This window comes from Tachypleus tridentatus, chromosome 9 (genome assembly GCF_004210375.1).
Source record: "Tachypleus tridentatus isolate NWPU-2018 chromosome 9, ASM421037v1, whole genome shotgun sequence".
NCBI lineage: Eukaryota > Metazoa > Arthropoda > Merostomata > Xiphosura > Limulidae > Tachypleus > Tachypleus tridentatus.
The window spans coordinates 166,961,039-166,979,812 of NC_134833.1; the positions used below are offsets into that span (position 1 = coordinate 166,961,039).

The following is an 18,774-nucleotide window of genomic DNA, read 5'->3' on the forward strand; positions in this document are numbered from 1 at the left end:
AACTTACTAAAAATAACAAGTTCCCAACACACGTGTAGATTGATCAGTACATAGGATAATGAAACAACTTACTAAAAATAACAAGTTCCCAACACACGTGTAGATTGATCAGTACATAGGATAATGAAACAACTTACTAAAAATAACAAGTTCCCAACACACGTGTAGATTGATCAGTACATATGATAATGAAAACCTTACTAAAAATAACAAGTTCCCAACACACGTGTAGATTGATCAGTACATATGATAATGAAACAACTTACTAAAAATAACAAGTTCCCAACACACGTACAGATTGATCAGTACATAGGATAATGAAACAACTTACTAAAAATAACAAGTTCCCAACACACGTGTAAATTGATCAGTACATAGGATAATGAAACATCTTACTAAAAATAACAAGTTCCCAACACACGTGTAGATTGATCAGTACATAGGATAATGAAACAACTTACCAAAAATAACAAGTTCCCAACACACGTGTAGATTGATCAGTACATATGATAATGAAACAACTTACTAAAAATAACAAGTTCCCAACACACGTACAGATTGATCAGTACATAGGATAATGAAACAACTTACTAAAAATAACAAGTTCCCAACACACGTGTAGATTGATCAGTACATAGGATAATGAAAGATCTTACTAAAAATAACAAGTTCCCAACACACGTGTAGATTGATCAGTACATAGGATAATGAAACAACTTACTAAAAATAACAAGTTCCCAACACCCGTGTAGATTGATCAGTACATAGGATAATGAAACAACTTACTAAAAATAACAAGTTCCCAACACACGTGTAGATTGATCAGTACATAGGATAATGAAACATCTTACTAAAAATTACAAGTTCCCAACACACGTGTAGATTGATCAGTACATAGGATAATGAAACAACTTACTAAAAATAACAAGTTCCCAACACACGTGTAGATTGATCAGTACATAGGATAATGAAACAACTTACTAAAAATAACAAGTTCCCAACACACGTGTAGATTGATCAGTACATAGGATAATGAAACATCTTACTAAAAATAACAAGTTCCCAACACATGTGTAGATTGATCAGTACATAGGATAATGAAACAACTTACTAAAAATAACAAGTTCCCAACACACGTACAGATTGTTCAGTACATAGGATAATGAAACAACTTACTAAAAATAACAAGTTCCCAACACACGTGTAGATTGATCAGTACATAGGATAATGAAACATCTTACTAAAAATAACAAGTTCCCAACACACGTGTAGATTGATCAGTGCATACGATAATGAAACAACTTACTAAAAATAACAAGTTCCCAACACACGTGTAGATTGATCAGTACATAGGATAATGAAACATCTTACTAAAAATAACAAGTTCCCAACACACGTGTAGATTGATCAGTACATAGGATAATGAAACAACTTACTAAAAATAACAAGTTTCCAACACACGTGTAGATTGATCAGTACATAGGATAATGAAACAACTTACTAAAAATAACAAGTTCCCAACACACTGTAGATTGATCAGTACATAGGATAATGAAACATCTTACTAAAAATAACAAGTTCCCAACACACATATAAACTGGTTAGTACTTAGAATATTGAAACAACTTACTAATATTAACAAGTTCCCAACACACGTATAGATAAATTAGTACTTAGAATAATGTAAGAAACTTATTAAAAAATAAAAAGTTTCAAACACACGTATACGAGAGATAGAACTCCAGGGAGAAGACAGATATGGGTAAGCACAGATGAAGAGATCAGACTATTTCTGACTCCACCCTCAGTCACGATGATTGTTCAAAAATAACTAGTGTCTAATATTTGCATAAAATTCCTATTCCAGGAGTTTTACCATACAAGAAGAGTGACTAGTAATAAAAATAACACAAATAGTTTGTCAACTAATACACATATCCTGTCTTCAGTTGAAGTAAGAACTCCCAAGTAGTTTGTCAACTAATACACATATCCCGTCTTCAGTTGAAGTAAGAACTCCCAAGTAGTTTGTCACATAATACACATATCCTGTCTTCAGTTGAAGTAAGAACTCCCAAGTACTTTGTCAACTAATACACATATCCTGTCTTCAGTTGAAGTAAGAACTCCCAAGTAGTTTGTCACATAATACACATATCCTGTCTTCAGTTGAAGTAAGAACTCCCAAGTAGTTTGTCAACTAATACACATATCCTGTCTTCAGTTGAAGTAAGAACTCCCAAGTAGTTTGTCAACTAATACACATATCCTGTCTTCAGTTGAAGTAAGAACTCCCAAGTAGTTTGTCAACTAATACACATATCCTGTCTTCAGTTGAAGTAAGAACTCCCAAGTAGTTTGTCAAATAATACACATATCCTGTCTTCAGTTGAAGTAAGAACTCCCAAGTAGTTTGTCAACTAATACACATATCCTGTCTTCAGTTGAAGTAAGAACTCCCAAGTAGTTTGTCAACTAATACACATATCCTGTCTTCAGTTGAAGTAAGAACTCCCAAGTAGTTTGTCAACTAATACACATATCCTGTCTTCAGTTGAAGTAAGAACTCCCAAGTACTTTGTCAACTAATACACATATCCTGTCTTCAGTTGAAGTAAGAACTCCCAAGTAGTTTGTCAACTAATACACATATCCTGTCTTCAGTTGAAGTAAGAACTCCCAAGTAGTTTGTCAACTAATACACATATCCTGTCTTCAGTTGAAGTAAGAACTCCCAAGTAGTTTGTCAACTAATACACATATCCTGTCTTCAGTTGAAGTAAGAACTCCCAAGTAGTTTGTCACATAATACACATATCCTGTCTTCAGTTGAAGTAAGAACTCCCAAGTAGTTTGTCAACTAATACACATATCCTGTCTTCAGTTAAAGTAAGAACTCCCAAGTAGTTTGTCAACTAATACACATATCCTGTCTTCAGTTAAAGTAAGAACTCCCAAGTAGTTTGTCACATAATACACATATCCTGTCTTCAGTTGAAGTAAGAACTCCCAAGTAGTTTGTCAACTAATACACATATCCTGTCTTCAGTTGAAGTAAGAACTCCCAAGTAGTTTGTCACATAATACACATATCCTGTCTTCAGTTGAAGTAAGAACTCCAAAGTAGTTTGTCAACTAATACACATATCCTGTCTTCAGATGAAGTAAGAACTCCCAAGTACTTTGTCAACTAATACACATATTCTGTCTTTAGTTGAAGTAAGAACTCCCAAGTAGTTTGTCAACTAATACACATATCCTGTCTTCAGTTAAAGTAAGAGCTCCCAAGTAGTTTGTCAACTAATACACATATCCTGTCTTCAGTTAAAGTAAGAACTCCCAAGTAGTTTGTCACATAATACACATATCCTGTCTTCAGTTGAAGTAAGAACTCCCAAGTAGTTTGTCAACTAATACACATATCCTGTCTTCAGTTGAAGTAAGAACTCCCAAGTAGTTTGTCACATAATACACATATCCTGTCTTCAGTTGAAGTAAGAACTCCAAAGTAGTTTGTCAACTAATACACATATCCTGTCTTCAGATGAAGTAAGAACTCCCAAGTACTTTGTCAACTAATACACATATTCTGTCTTTAGTTGAAGTAAGAACTCCCAAGTAGTTTGTCAACTAATACACATATCCTGTCTTCAGTTAAAGTAAGAACTCCTAAGTAGTTTGTCAACTAATACACATATACTGTCTTCAGTTGAAGTAAGAACTCCCAAGTAGTTTGTCAACTAATACACATATCCTGTCTTCAGTTGAAGTAAGAGCTCCCAAGTAGTTTGTCAACTAATACACATATCCTGTCTTCAGTTGAAGTAAGAGCTCCCAAGTAGTTTGTCAACTAATACACATATCCTGTCTTCAGTTGAAGTAAGAACTCCCAAGCAGTTTGTCAACTAATACACATATCCTGTCTTCAGTTGAAGTAAGAACTCCCAAGTAGTTTGTCAACTAATACACATATCCTGTCTTCAGTTGAAGTAAGAACTCCCAAGTAGTTTGTCAACTAATACACATATCCTGTCTTCAGTTGAAGTAAGAACTCCCAAGTAGTTTGACAACTAATACACATATCCTGTCTTCAGTTGAAGTAAGAACTCCCAAGTACTTTCTCAACTAATACACATATCCTGTCTTCAGTTGAAGTAAGAACTCCCAAGTAGTTTGTCACATAATACACATATCCTGTCTTCAGTTAAAGTAAGAGCTCCCAAGTAGTTTGTCAACTAATACACATATCGTCTTCAGTTAAAGTAAGAACTCCCAAGTAGTTTGTCAACTAATACACATATCCTGTCTTCAGTTGAAGTAAGAACTCCCAAGTAGTTTGTCAACTAATACACATGTCCTGTCTTCAGTTGAAGTAAGAACTCCCAAGTAGTTTGTCAACTAATACACATGTCCTGTCTTCAGTTGAAGTAAGAACTCCCAAGTAGTTTGTCAACTAATACACATGTCCTGTCTTCAGTTGAAGTAAAACTCCCAAGTTGTTTGTCAACTAATACACATATCCTGTCTTCAGTTGAAATAAGAACTCCCAAATAATAAACTATTCTAACATAAATACCTTCAATATTTCCTGTTGCTTCTGCAGAAAATCTGTTGATGACTGATGGCTTATATAAACAGCTAGAAAGGTTTGGATTTTCTTTATGAAGTTACTTATTTCCTCTATTTGCCATTTTATGGTGACTGACTTCTTTTCTGTAATTTCTTTCACCTGATCAAAATTGAATGAGAAATTAACTTTATAAAAATTAATTTACTAGTTGTTGTAAAGTGGTGAAAAAAAAGGAAAATAATATAGATCTTTATGAGGTAAATTGGATTGCGTTTTTGTGAGTAATATGGAAATAACAAGGTATAAATATTAAGTTAATTTAACATATCGAAGCTAGAATTTTGAAGGTAATCAAACTTAAAATATATGCAAGAAGTATTTCTATTTTAATTACAATGTTTTGTTTTCTGACAAAGTTTTATTCTCTTCAATTTCCTCAAAATGACAATGATTTAAACTTTCCTCAAAATGACAATGATTTAAACTTTCCTCAAAATGACAGTGATTTAAACTTTCCTCAAAATGACAGTGATTTTAACTTTCTTCAAAATGACAGTGATTTAAACTTTCCTCAAAATGACAATGATTTAAACTTTCCTCAAAATGACAGTGATTTAAATTTTCCTCAAAATGACAGTGATTTAAACTTTCCTCAAAATGACAGTGATTTAAACTTCTCTATCAAATCTTGAAACTGATTATTTTGAACAATTTATTATCTTAAACTGTATTTATTATTTTCCATGTTAGCAGAATACTCATTATTGTACAAACATAAAAGTTACAGCATTTGGTTTTGCAGAGAGACTTAGCAGTTGCAAGTAAACAACATATCTTTACTCTGAATCATTAAGTTCCATGAATCTTAACTTACTAAACCAGTTACACATCTTTACAGTTTAATTAATCCTAGTCACAGAGTTTTAGCCTATGAAACAACTACACAGCTTTTCAACCCTATAAATTCTAGTCATAGAACTGTAACCTGTTCCAAGCCACAGAATTTCAAACCACTGAATCCTATTGGTGGAATTAAGACATGATCCTAACTATAAAGTTTTAATACAATGAATCAAACCAACAAAACATTTAACACTTTGTACTTAGACTAGTAACAAAAGAGGCTCTATTTTCACAAACAAATCTTTAACAAAAATCTTTCATTAAAAATAATCTGATTTTTTGTTTACAAAATACTTGTAATCTTTACTCAAAGTCTTCCACAATTTGTGAAGAAACATATGCCATATCAAAAGTTACAGTACAGACACTTAACATATCAAAATGTGTAGATGAACTATTATATAACATACCAATCCCAAAGTGACAGGTTTAATAATACTTTACCAAAAATCATTTATATCACAATTTTTAATACCATAGTGTAAATATATTTCATTAGTGTATCCAACATACCTTCAGGTCATTCTCCTTACACAAAATATCTGTTGTCAAGTTACCAAGCTCATGTTGCAACATTTCAATCTCATTAGTCAACTGAAATCCTTTCCTTGAACTCAATGTCAGAATATTAGCTTCAGAGTGTAGCACGGCTTTTAGTTCTTCTGTTTCATCCTTTAACTCCTAAATACAAACAGCAAAGTGGTTTCAACAATATGAAGTGGTAGACAACTTGTAATCTACATCTAAAACAATGTAAAACAGCATTCTTTAGTTCCAAACAACAAACAGTCAAGTAGTTTCAGGTCAATGTCAACTTCAACCAGTTCACATATTATTTCAGTGTATTAATGTAGTGTCATATCTCTACATATGTTAATCACAACACTAGAAGCAACATTGTATTTTGTAAATGCTAATATAGCAGCACATCTATACAAATGTTAACTACAGCACTATAAGCAATACAATATTCTGTACTTGCTATTTTGTTTGTGGAAACCTATGTTTTTACCATTCTATATACATATTTCAAAATATATATCAAATATATTTCCAGGACAGAACATAAGAAAATACCTTTAAAGTATCCACGTTAAGGACTTCATGTGGTTCTTTCAATTGTCTCCTTACTTGTAGCATTCTTTCTTCAACAGTTTTAATCACACCTGATGAAGGTGGTATAATATTATTAGAGTCAACTCCAAGCAAAACATTTTGATCTAATTGTTCCTCAGGCTCTGTAGTAACATCATCCACCAATATAGTTTCTTTTACTGTTTCAGCTGTAGAAACTGTTACTACATCCTCATGAGACACAGTTTCATGTGAAACATGTTGATCTTCTTGTTCCTTAGGCTCTGTAGTAACATCATCTACCAGTATGGTTTCTTTCCTTGTTTCAACTGAAGCATTGGTTACAACATCCTTGTCAGACACAGTTTCATGTGGAACATCTTGATCTAGTTGTTCCTTAGGCTCTGTAGTAACATCATCTACTAACATGGTTTCTTTCTTTGTTTTAGCTGTAGAAACTGTTACTACATCCTCATGAGACACAGCTTCATGTGGAACATCTTGATCTAGTTGTTCCTTAGGCTCTGTAGTAACATCATCTACCAACATGGTTTCTTTCCTTGTTTCAACTGAAGCATTGGTAACAACATCCTTGTCAAACACAGTTTCATGTGGAACATGTTGATCTAGTTGTTCCTTATGCTCTGTAGTAACATCATCTACCCATCTGGTTTCTTTCCCTGTCTCAATTGAAGGAACTGTTACTACATCCTTGTCAGACACAGTTTCATGTGGAGCATGTTGATCTAGTTGTTCCTTATGCTCTGTAGTAACATCATCTACCAGTATGGTTTCTTTCCTTGTTTCAACTGAAGCATTGGTTACAACATCCTTGTCAGACACAGTTTCATGTGGAACATCTTGATCTAGTTGTTCCTTAGGCTCTGTAGTAACATCATCTACTAACATGGTTTCTTTCTTTGTTTCAGCTGTAGAAACTGTTACTACATCCTCATGAGACACAGCTTCATGTGGAACATCTTGATCTAGTTGTTCCTTAGGCTCTGTAGTAACATCATCTACCAACATGGTTTCTTTCCTTGTTTCAACTGAAGCATTGGTTACAACATCCTTGTCAAACACAGTTTCATGTGGAACATGTTGATCTAGTTGTTCCTTATGCTCTGTAGTAACATCATCTACCCATCTGTTTTCTTTCCCTGTCTCAATTGAAAAAACTGTTACAACATCCTTGTCAGACACAGTTTCATGTGGAACATGTTGATATGCTTGTTCCTTAGGTTCTGTAGAAACATCATCTACCCATCTGGTTTCTTTCCTTGTTTCAACAAAAGAAACTGTTACTAGAGCCTTGTCAGACACAGTTTCATGTGGAACATGTTGATCTAGTTGTTCCTTAGGCTCTGTAGTAACATCATCTACCAATCTAGTTTCTTTCTTTGTTTCAGTTGAAGAAACTGTAACTACATCCTCATGAAACACAGCTTCATGTGGAACATCTTGATCTAGTTGTTCCTTAGGTTCTGTAGTAACATCATCTACCAATCTAGTTTCTTTCTCTGTTTCAGTTGAAGAAACTGTAACTACATCCTTGTCAGACACAGTTTCATGTTGAACATCTTGATATAATTGTTCCTCAGGCTCTGTACTAACATCATCTACCAATCTAGTTTCTTTCTCTGTTTCAGTTGAAGAAACTGTAACTACATCCTTGTCAAACACAGTTTCATGTGGAACATGTTGATCTAGTTGTTCCTTATGCTCTGTAGTAACATCATCTACCCATCTGTTTTCTTTCCCTGTCTCAATTGAAGAAACTGTTACAACATCCTTGTCAGACACAGTTTCATGTGGAACATGTTGATATGCTTGTTCCTTAGGTTCTGTAGAAACATCATCTACCCATCTGGTTTCTTTCCTTGTTTCAACAAAAGAAACTGTTACTAGAGCCTTGTCAGACACAGTTTCATGTGGAACATGTTGATCTAGTTGTTCCTTAGGCTCTGTAGTAACATCATCTACCAATCTAGTTTCTTTCTTTGTTTCAGTTGAAGAAACTGTAACTACATCCTCATGAAACATAGCTTCATGTGGAACATCTTGATCTAGTTGTTCCTTAGGTTCTGTAGTAACATCATCTACCAATCTAGTTTCTTTCTCTGTTTCAGTTGAAGAAACTGTAACTACATCCTTGTCAGACACAGTTTCATGTTGAACATCTTGATATAATTGTTCCTCAGGCTCTGTACTAACATCATCTACCAATCTAGTTTCTTTCTCTGTTTCAGTTGAAGAAACTGTAACTACATCCTTGTCAGACATAGTTTCATGTTGAACATCTTGATATAATTGTTCCTCAGGCTCTGTACTAACATCATCTACCAATCTAGTTTCTTTCTCTGTTTCAGTTGAAGAAACTGTAACTACATCCTTGTCAGACATAGTTTCATGTTGAACATCTTGATATAATTGTTCCTCAGGCTCTGTACTAAAATCATCTACCAATCTAGTTTCTTTCTCTGTTTCAGTTGAAGAAACTGTAACTACATCCTTGTCAGACATAGTTTCATGTTGAACATCTTGATATAATTGTTCCTCAGGCTCTGTACTAACATCATCTACGAATCTAGTTTCTTTCTCTGTTTCAGTTGAAGAAAGTGTTACTACATCCTTGTCAGACATAGTTTCATGTGGAACATCTTGATATAATTGTTCCTCAGGCTCTGTACTAACATCATCTACCAATCTAGTTTCTTTCTCTGTTTCAGTTGAAGAAAGTGTTACTACATCCTTGTCAGACATAGTTTCATGTGGAACATCTTGATATAATTGTTCCTCAGGCTCTGTAGTAACATCATCTACCAATCTAGTTTCTTTCTCTGTTTCAGTTGAAGAAACTGTTACTACATCCTTGTCAGACATAGTTTCATGTTGAACATCTTGATATAATTGTTCCTTAGGTTCTGTAGTAACATCATCTACCAATCTAGTTTCTTTCTCTGTTTCAGTTGAAGAAACTGTAACTACATCTTTGTCAGACACAGTTTCGTGTGGAACATCTTGATATAATTGTTCCTCAGGCTCTGTAGTAACATCATCTACCAATCTAGTTTCTTTCTCTGTTTCAATTGAAGAAACTGTTACTACATCCTTGTCAGACACGGTTTCATGTGGAACATCTTGATATAATTGTTCCTCAGGCTCTGTACTAACATCATCTACCAATCTAATTTCTTTTTCTGTTTCAGTTGAAGAAACTGTAACTACATCCTTGTCAGACATAGTTTCATGTTGAACATCTTGATATAATTGTTCCTCAGGCTCTGTCGTAACATCATCTACCAATCTGGTTTCTTTCTCTGTTTTAAATGAAGAGACTGTTACTACATCCTTGTCAGACATAGTTTCATGTGGAAGATCTTGATCTAATTGTTCCTTAGGTTCTGTAGTAACATCATCTACCAATCTAATTTCTTTGTCTATTTCAGTTGAATAAACTATTACTACATCCTTGTCAGACATAGTTTCATGTGGAACATCTTGATCTAATTGTTCCTTAGGTTCTGTAGTAACATCATCTACCAATCTAATTTCTTTGTCTATTTCAGTTGAATAAACTGTTACTACATCCTTGTCAGACATAGTTTCATGTGGAACATCTTGATCTAATTGTTCCTTAGGTTCTGTAGTAACATCATCTACCAATATAATTTCTTTGTCTGTTTCAATTAAATAAACTGTTACTACATCCTCATGAGACAGAGTTTCTTGTGGAACATCTTCATCTAATTGTTCATCAGGCTCAGTAGTAACATCATCTAGCAGTTTGGTTTCTTTCTCTGTATCAACTGAAGAAATCTCCACTACATCCTTGTCAGATACTGATTTTTTCTGTGTTTCAAATAAAGAAACTGTCTCAACATTCTTGTCACATAAAATTTCAGATGGTACATCTTGTTCTAGCTGTTTCTCAGTATCAAAATGATATCTTCACTAAGGTCTGTTTGCTTCTGTCTGTGTGTAGATGAAACTTTCATGGTATTTCTACCACATTTTACAAAAGCAGTTTCTGATAAATCGTTTTCCAGATCTTCTTTAGATTCACATACCAGTGGAACAGCTTCACACACATAAAGTAGATGTTCTTTATTTGGCATGGCATGAACTTGGGTTTGAACAGGTTCTGTGTTGATGTCTTCTTTGACATTTTGACCTGATTCTTGGATGTCTGGCTGTACAGCATTACTCCCACCCTCTGATGTATCATCTCCATCAACCTGGTTAATGTCTCTTTCTTGTTCAGCTACTGTAATTCTGTCATTACTATCTTCTGCTTTATTATCACATCCTATGCTGTACTCTAAATATTCACTAGGTTTTAATGATTCCAATAAAGATTCTGCTTTGATAGGTTCCAGTTCTGTTATTTCATTTAGGTCTTGAACCTTCCTCACATTTTTTACTTCCTGATCAAATACTGTTTCTGAAGATTTAAAGGGCAGAGGAACATTTCTATCTGAATTTTGGTCAGGATAACTAGTTTCCAGTTTCAGTGGATTTTCTGTATCTTGGGAAAAGTCTTTCAGTTTCTGAACACTTTTCTTCTCCAGGAGAGTTTTAGAAGTATCAGTTGTTTCTTCTTTAATTATTATAGCACGTTTTGAGAAATTGAGATCATCATAATTTACTGTTAGTGATGTTACAGGCTTTGTAATTGATTCTACATTAATCTGAATGTCACTTACATTCTCAGGGAAAAGTTGTTTCTCTTTTGCTACTGACAGTTCAATGACCTCTTCCTTACTTGTCACATGGACAGCAGAATGTAGATTACTTTCTTTGCTCTCCAGCTCACTATTTGTTTCTTCTCTCCCTTGGACCATTTCTACATGTGCATTTTTTAAAATCTCAGTTTCAGTGTTTTCTACTGGCTTCTTCCATTGCTGTGTTGCTTCCTTCCTGGTTGTGTCCTCAAAGATTTGGCTGGTGTCTGATTTAACTCCTACCATGTCATCACCAGTAGAATTATCTTTCTTCTGGGGTTCTGCTAAATACAGATTGAGATCTACTTCCTTTACACCTTGAGTGGCATGCTCATGAACTTTCTCAATAATTTCAACTTTTTTCGGAAATTCAAGATCTTCAGGAGTAGTTGTGGAATCAGCACTGGAATAGTCAACTGATTCTTCAACCTCAGTGAACATAGAAGTTTTAAATCCTTCAGTTTTTGAACATTGTTTTCAAATTCAGTTTTAATTGTTTGTAACTCTTTATATGAACTAGACTGTCCTATTTGTAAAAGCATATTACCTTCTTCAGTTTTCACTTCTTTTCAAGAGAAGTTTGCATTGGAATCTCAATAGATTCTCTGTTCTTGGGGATACAATACAAGTAGCTTCTTCTGGACCTTTCACAACAGCTGAACAAATTTCCACTGTGTTTTTGAAAGGATCTTCAACAAATGAAATACACTCTTTTGGTAGCAAAACTTGAAAGGATGTGTGGGTGGTTGTTTCAGAGCAAAGAGCCCAATTAAGCTCTTGAGGGATTTGGTAACGCTTGTTGGAAAACTCATCCTCGTCAGAACCCTCTGGCTCTGGTAGATAGGTATTGTCCTCAGTTTCTGAAGAATTTGGTCCCTGAACATCATCTTCATACAACTTATTTTCTTCAGTGTCTTCTATGTTTTTACATGATAGCTCATCACTGACATCTTCCGTCATTTCTTTGATTCTAACCCATCTTTCAGAATTAGATGGTGTCTGGTGATCTTCAGGTTTTTCATCACGACAGCTAACAATAGATGTTGGATCATAACTTTGAGTTCTTTTAGAAGCTAAAGTATGCATAGTAACTTGCACCTGAGCTGTAGACAATGTTGATCTAGAACCTGCCACATGAGGCTCTTTGTCATCGTTACCTTGGCTTGATAATACATGATGGGATTGCTGTTGATAGCAAGCAGAAAAACTGGTAGCCATAGCTTTAACTTGTTGGTTTGTTGAGGACTGAGACTGGAGGTAACTACTGGAAGGACAAAACACATCAGAACCACTAGTTTCGTAACTAGTTGAAACCTGTTGAAAATTACTAGCTAACATCTGAGAGGAACTTTCATCTTCTTCACTTGATAGCAAAATTCCACATGTTCCCTTTCTCTCAATGTTAGTGTGATTTATTTCGCTATCTTCAATGCCTCTCACAAAACTAGATGGCTGTATGTCAGGATATTCTTCTTCAAATTCTTTTGTTGTTTTTCCATCTGAAATAATCTTGGTTTTCTTTACAACTGAAACAACTGTTGAACTGTTTATTATATTTTGTGATTTAATAACTACAGAAGAACCTTGTTTCAAAATCACAGCATCATTATCATCCTGAAGAGGAGTTTCTTCACTGCTCTGGGAGTTGTCCAGAACATCTTCAGCAACCTGTGAAGTAAAATGTGATGTTTTATAATTAAGCATTTTCAAGTATTCCTTAGATCACTAAAAACTAGAGTCATGCAATCAATAAGAAAATACTAAAAAACTAAAATGGAACAGTTAAAATTAGATAAAAAGTACACTGTGGATTAGTGGATAAAGTTATAAACATACAGATCAAACAAACAAGCAACTTTCTGTTGATCAGTCACAACGAACACAACAAACTAATAACCAAGCAGTTAGTGATGGTTAGTTGTTAGAATAAGATTTTGATTGTGGGCATGTTTACAAGGCAGGCTGAATGTTCCACACCTTTGTTATTGTTTCCACCTTATGCTGTCCATGAGATAGTTCGTCCTCCACTTGAAGATGTTCTTTATCTACATATAATTCATGATCACTTACACAAGCTTCTAACTGATCTTCTAAATACTCTTTAGGTGGTTCTTTTTTTTAACCTCAAATTGTTGTTCAAGTGATTCCTTTCTATTCTGAAATTTTTTACTTGATTTGTTCTCACTTTTAAGGTGATCTTTATGTGGTTCTTCAACCTCAGTCTGTCTTGTACACGATTCTTCTTTATCTCCAAACTGTTCTTTGTATCTTCTTTCAATGTGACCTTCAAATCTTTCTAACTCGACCTCAGACCATTCTTTTTGGTCTTTCAACCACTCCCTACATAGTTTATTTTCATGTGCAAGATATTCTTTACAAGGTTCACTTCTAGCCTCAATCTGCCTTTTACTTGGTTTGTCCTTAACATCAATGTATTTATGTGGTTCTATCTCAAACTCAAATTGCTTTTCACATGGTTCTTTTGTATCTCCAAGTTGTTCTTCATTCAGTTCTCTGTCAAATTTAGATTGTTTTTTTGTAAGTGGTTCGTTTTTGTACAATTTGCTCTTTTCTTCAAGACATGTCCCTATTTTAGTACTGTCCAACTGTCCTAGTTTATCTCCAATGAGAAATATGATGTCATTTTGCTCAACATCAGGGTCACATACAGACTGTGTACTGAAAATGTTGTTGTTATTTACACTGGTTTCATATGTGCATGTTTCTTTCTTTGGTTGAAAAATTAATGGGATATGATTTATTTCATCATATGTAATTGATGTAACAAAATCATCGGTTTCAAACAAACACTTTTCTGATGAGCTGTGATCTTTGAATATTGTACTGTTGTATTGTGAAACTGGTGTGAGATAAGAAGGCTTAATTTCTGTTGGGTGTATATAAGAGTTTTCAGATAACTCAGATTCATCAGGACTAGTTTGTAGAGTTAAACAACCTATTTTATTTGATTCCTTGTCAAGCTTACGTTGTATTCTCAAGACAGCTGAAACATCTGGTTTTGTAGAATCTTTATGACCACTTTTAAATTTCTCTGGCATTTCCTCATTGCACTTCTTTGAGAAAGGAAGAGTATCTACCAGGCCCCCAAGGTTTTTAATGACAGATTCTGATCCAGGCCAAGGACTGGTCATAAAACTTAATGTTGATTGTGTCTGAGGTTCACTTTTAAAACTCGGCAATAAACTGAGTTGAGACTCAAACAAACCACTAGGTGCCAATCTCATCTGAGGTTCAGACAAGTCACTAGGTGCCAATCTCATCTGAGGCTCAGACGAATCACTAGGTGCCAATCTCATCTGAGGCTCAGGCCAATCTCAATCACTAGGTGCCAATCTCATCTGAGGTTCAGACTAATCACTAGGTGCCAATCTCATCTGAGGTTCAGACGAATCACTAGGTGCCAATCTCATCTGAGGTTCAGACGAATCACTAGGTGCCAATCTCATCTGAGGTTCAGACGAATCACGAGGTGCCAATCTCATCTGAGGTTCAGATGAATCACTAGGTATCAATATCATCTGAGGTTCAGACAAGTCATTAGGTGCTAATCTCATCTGAGGTTCAGACAAGTCACTAGGTGCCAATCTCACCTGAGGTTCAGACAAGTCACTAGGTGCCAATCTCATCTGAGGTTCAGACAAACCACTAGGTGCCAATCCCATCTGAGGTTCAGACAAACCACTAGGTGCCAATCCCATCTGAGGCTCAGACAAACCACTAGATGCCAATCTTAACTGAAGTTCAGACAAACAACTGGGTTCCAGTCTTAACTGAGGCTCAGACAAACCACTAGGTTCCAGTCTTAACTGAGGCTCAGACAAACCACTAGGTTCCAGTCCAAGCAAAACTGGCTGGTTGTAAACTTCATATTCTGGAAGTTCAGGAAAGGCTTCAGGGGATGCAAGACTTTTCTCAATACTATACATCCCAGAGTCAGAAGTTCCTGATGGTGACAATGTTAAAGATTCCCAAGAAGGAAAATCAAGACAGTTTTTAGTCACATCAATAAATATTTCTCCTAAAGTCTCATTTTCCCTTGCTAAACCATTACCTTCAGCTCCTATTGCAACATGCTGACTTACTTTCTGAATTATAGGAATGTTTTCTGCAGGTAGTATTTTCTTTTTCTTTATTTTATTTTTGGAATCTACTCCTTCAAAAGTTGAATGTTCCCTTTTGTATTCTTCATCATGTTTTCCGAATTCTTGGCCATATGCAAAATCATCTTGTTTAGAATTACCTTCAAAATTATAGCCATATTTTTTCACATCTGCAAATATTTCCATTATATCTTTTGTATGATTTTCTTTTGAGTTACGTTTCTCCAAAGTTGATTTTTGTGCCTCTGATGTCTGAAGACTCTTATTCCCTGAAGACCCATCCTCACTCCTCTTTCCATTTACTTCGCTAGCAAAATGTTCAGCATTTTCTAACAGTTCATTTCCTGTACCTTTTTCTTTTATATCTTTGTAACTTTCAAAGTTTTCCCTATTATCTATCGCACTTGATCTGGACCTATTATCTGTTGTACTTGATCCAGACCTATTATCTATTGCACTTGATCTGGACCTATTATCTATTCCACTTGATCCAGACCTATTTTCTATTCTACTTGATCCAGATACTTCAATTTGATTTGGATATTTTATGCACTTCTTCTTTGTCTTTTGACTTTGACAACTTATTTTTTCTGGATTCTTCTCATCTGTTACACTACATTCAGTTTCTAGAGGATAAATATTTTTAGTATTATCTTTGGTGTAACCTGAAATCTTATGAAGCTCATACTCTGAAGTATCTGGGGAGATGCTAAATGTTAAAAGTTTAAGGCCCCTGTCCAGTTGCTCAGTTCCAGGACTGGACAGAGGCCTAAACAAGTTTTTTTGATCGGTCGTGAGATCGGTGTTTTGTTCTAAAAAGACTGACTACCCTGGTCAACATCAGCCTCAACCTCTTCTTCAACCTCTTCCCACCAATCTTTATCATCTAATTTAGGCCTAGTCCGATTGTCAGAAGCCATCCCTAAAAAAGGCTGGTGATGGTGTTCTGATGGTGCATCTGCTCCTGGACTTTGAACTGTTTCAACTTGTCTTCTTGGGTGTGGGCTTCTACTCTGTCTTTGAGATTGGGGAAGTGGGCCTTGTTTGGGAGATGATGGTGTGGGACTTCTGCTACGAACATCAGGTGGGGGTGACTGCAGTGATGGCAGAGGACTGCCCATTCTAGCAACTTCTGCATATGTTAGTCTTTTGTGATCTGAAGTAGAGTGACTTCTTTCTGTTGTTGTTGAAACAACAATTCTTGTCTGAACTTGATTTCGTGAAGTTTCACTCATTAGATGAGGTTCCCCACCCAAAGCTAAAGTGTGTGTTGAAGTAGATGATGATTCCTTTGATTCAGAATATTCTTGTACTTGAAATGGAACTCCTGATGATAAACTTTCAGATGGAACTTCAAAATCTGAAGGTAAAAATGGTTTTTGCTTTACATCCAATTCTGTAAATCGAGGCGAACCATCCTGTGCAAATCTAGACTTTAATTTTTGAGAGAGGTCCTCTTCAGGAAGATGAACAGTTGGCTGAGTATCAACTTCCATCTCTCTGGAAGAAGATCGAGTATGTCTTGTCAGATTCTGAAGTAGGTGTAGTTAAAGGACTCTCACACTGTGTCACATGAGGGACTTCAGTTGAATATTCTTTGTGTGAAAATCTGCTCACTTCTTGTTTCTCTACAGTTTGGATTCCTCCTTCTGGTGAATGAGTTACTTCCTTTTGATAAAATTTAACAGTTTCAGAAGCAGATGGAGAAGGTGGAGAGGCAGACTTCTTTAATAATATATCAGCATATGTTGGTTTACCAAGGAACCCACTAGCCCATGCAACATTAACTTGACCTGTTTGAGGTTCTGGAGAAGTATCTTCTGATTTCACACTAGATAACTCTGTTTCCACAGATGAGGAACTGGAAGATGGTGGTCTTACATGTTTCCCTCTTTCTTCTGCAGTACCCTTTCCTTTCTGCTTACCTCTTTTACCACTCCCCTTCTTTTGGCTTTCTTTTCCAGATTCAGGCTTTCGAAACTCCTCTGCTTTTCTTTTTGAAACTTCTTCGGGTTGACTGGTGACTACTTTCTTGATAGAGGTAGACTTTTCTAGATGTGAACAGGAGATGGTTTTTTGTAGCACCAGGGTAGAGATTTTCTTGCTTTTCCCCTGACAAGACCATCGAATGATCTTTTTTGGCTACAGAAGGTGAATCAGTAACCTCAGAATGATGTGCTGTTTCTTCTGAACCAGAGTCATCAGGTGGAGAACCATCTGTGTAAGACTTATCTGCCCTAATTTCAGAGCCCTCACAAATTTGTTTGGGTAATACTTCAGTTACAACTATATCTGAGATTGTTCCCAGTGTAGGAGATTCTCCTACTACTTCTCCTAACACAAATGCTTTCTCTTCACTTGTTTCTGATTGAACATCAAGGCCAGTAAAGCAAGGGTATTTAGTTGCTGTGACAAGAAGTTCAGGTTTTACAGAAGCTTCTGGAGTTCTACGTTGATTTAGTTTCTTAATACGATCTTCCAAACAAGAAATTTGTTGATGATACTGTTTTATCTGTTCTCGTTGTGCCTGTTGTAAAAGTTTTTTATGATATAATCTGTTTACACATAGTACCATAGAAAACTATTATTCAGGTTTTGGAATTTCTTTCAAGAATTAAAACTGTTCATTTTTAGTTTATGTTTGGAAACATTTTCAAAAAGAATGAAAAAGTAATAAAGAATATAGAGTTTAAAACAGAAGATAATGTTTATATTAATTTCTATGTTCTTTAATAAAGGAGTTTATCAAAAGAAAAATTAAACAGGTATATTTAAAGTTTGTAAAATTCCAACAGATAATTAGGTTTAAAATATACATAAGACACTACTAATACTAAACAACATTTTATTTAACCCTAAACTACAAAATTCCTGATTCTAAAGTAAATCACTAATCTGATACATGTTTGCTATTGAAATGGACAATTTTCTTATGCCAATTAGTTTGATTAACAGAAATTACAGATTTAAAAAAACAGTAATATGTTTAACTTTTCCTGACCAACAAGCAAATTCCTCAGTAATAAAAAAAAGCTACCAAAGCATGTCAATTCTTTGAAAAATCATTCAACATTTTAACATTAAACTTTTGATACATCTGGTGAGCAGAGTACAGATAGCCCATTGTGTAGGATTGTGCTTAACTTCAAACAAACAAGACTCAGGAAATACATATAATTTGATTTAATTTTTTGTCATTTTTTTATGGTGTGAAATTTCCAAAGTTATACTGTGAGACAGTTCTGAAATAAACATTAAAATCCTTCCTTGCTTATTAAAATTTCAATTTTTTATAGTTATCAAAAAATTTTATTTTATATATTCAATCAATTTTAATTTTAGTGATTCAATAAGATTTCAAACTATACTTTGACACATTAGT

At 34.9% G+C, this 18,774-nt stretch overlaps 3 protein-coding genes across 3 annotated transcripts in view; all 3 read right to left on the reverse strand.

The window, feature by feature from the left end:
- LOC143226903 (uncharacterized) overlaps window positions 1–11,879 on the reverse strand; it is a 64,996-nt gene extending 53,117 nt beyond the window's left edge. Inside the window, exons 1-3 of the mRNA XM_076458443.1 lie at window positions 6,551–11,879; window positions 5,987–6,154; window positions 4,577–4,729 (exon numbers count right to left, since the gene is read on the reverse strand). Of these exons, the coding sequence (XP_076314558.1) occupies window positions 4,577–4,729; window positions 5,987–6,154; window positions 6,551–10,150 (3,921 nt within the window). The 5' untranslated portion in view covers window positions 10,151–11,879. The remainder of the gene's footprint in view (window positions 1–4,576; window positions 4,730–5,986; window positions 6,155–6,550) is intronic.
- LOC143226905 (uncharacterized) lies at window positions 9,739–11,712 on the reverse strand. The gene has a single exon (XM_076458446.1). The coding sequence runs from the start codon at window positions 11,710–11,712 to the stop codon at window positions 10,468–10,470; it is 1,245 nt and encodes a 414-aa protein (XP_076314561.1). The 3' UTR covers window positions 9,739–10,467.
- LOC143227571 (muscle-specific protein 300 kDa-like) overlaps window positions 9,739–18,774 on the reverse strand; it is a 314,242-nt gene continuing 305,206 nt past the window's right edge. Inside the window, 1 exon segment of the mRNA XM_076459000.1 lies at window positions 9,739–12,939. Coding sequence (XP_076315115.1) covers window positions 11,824–12,939 — 1,116 coding nt within the window. The 3' untranslated portion in view covers window positions 9,739–11,823.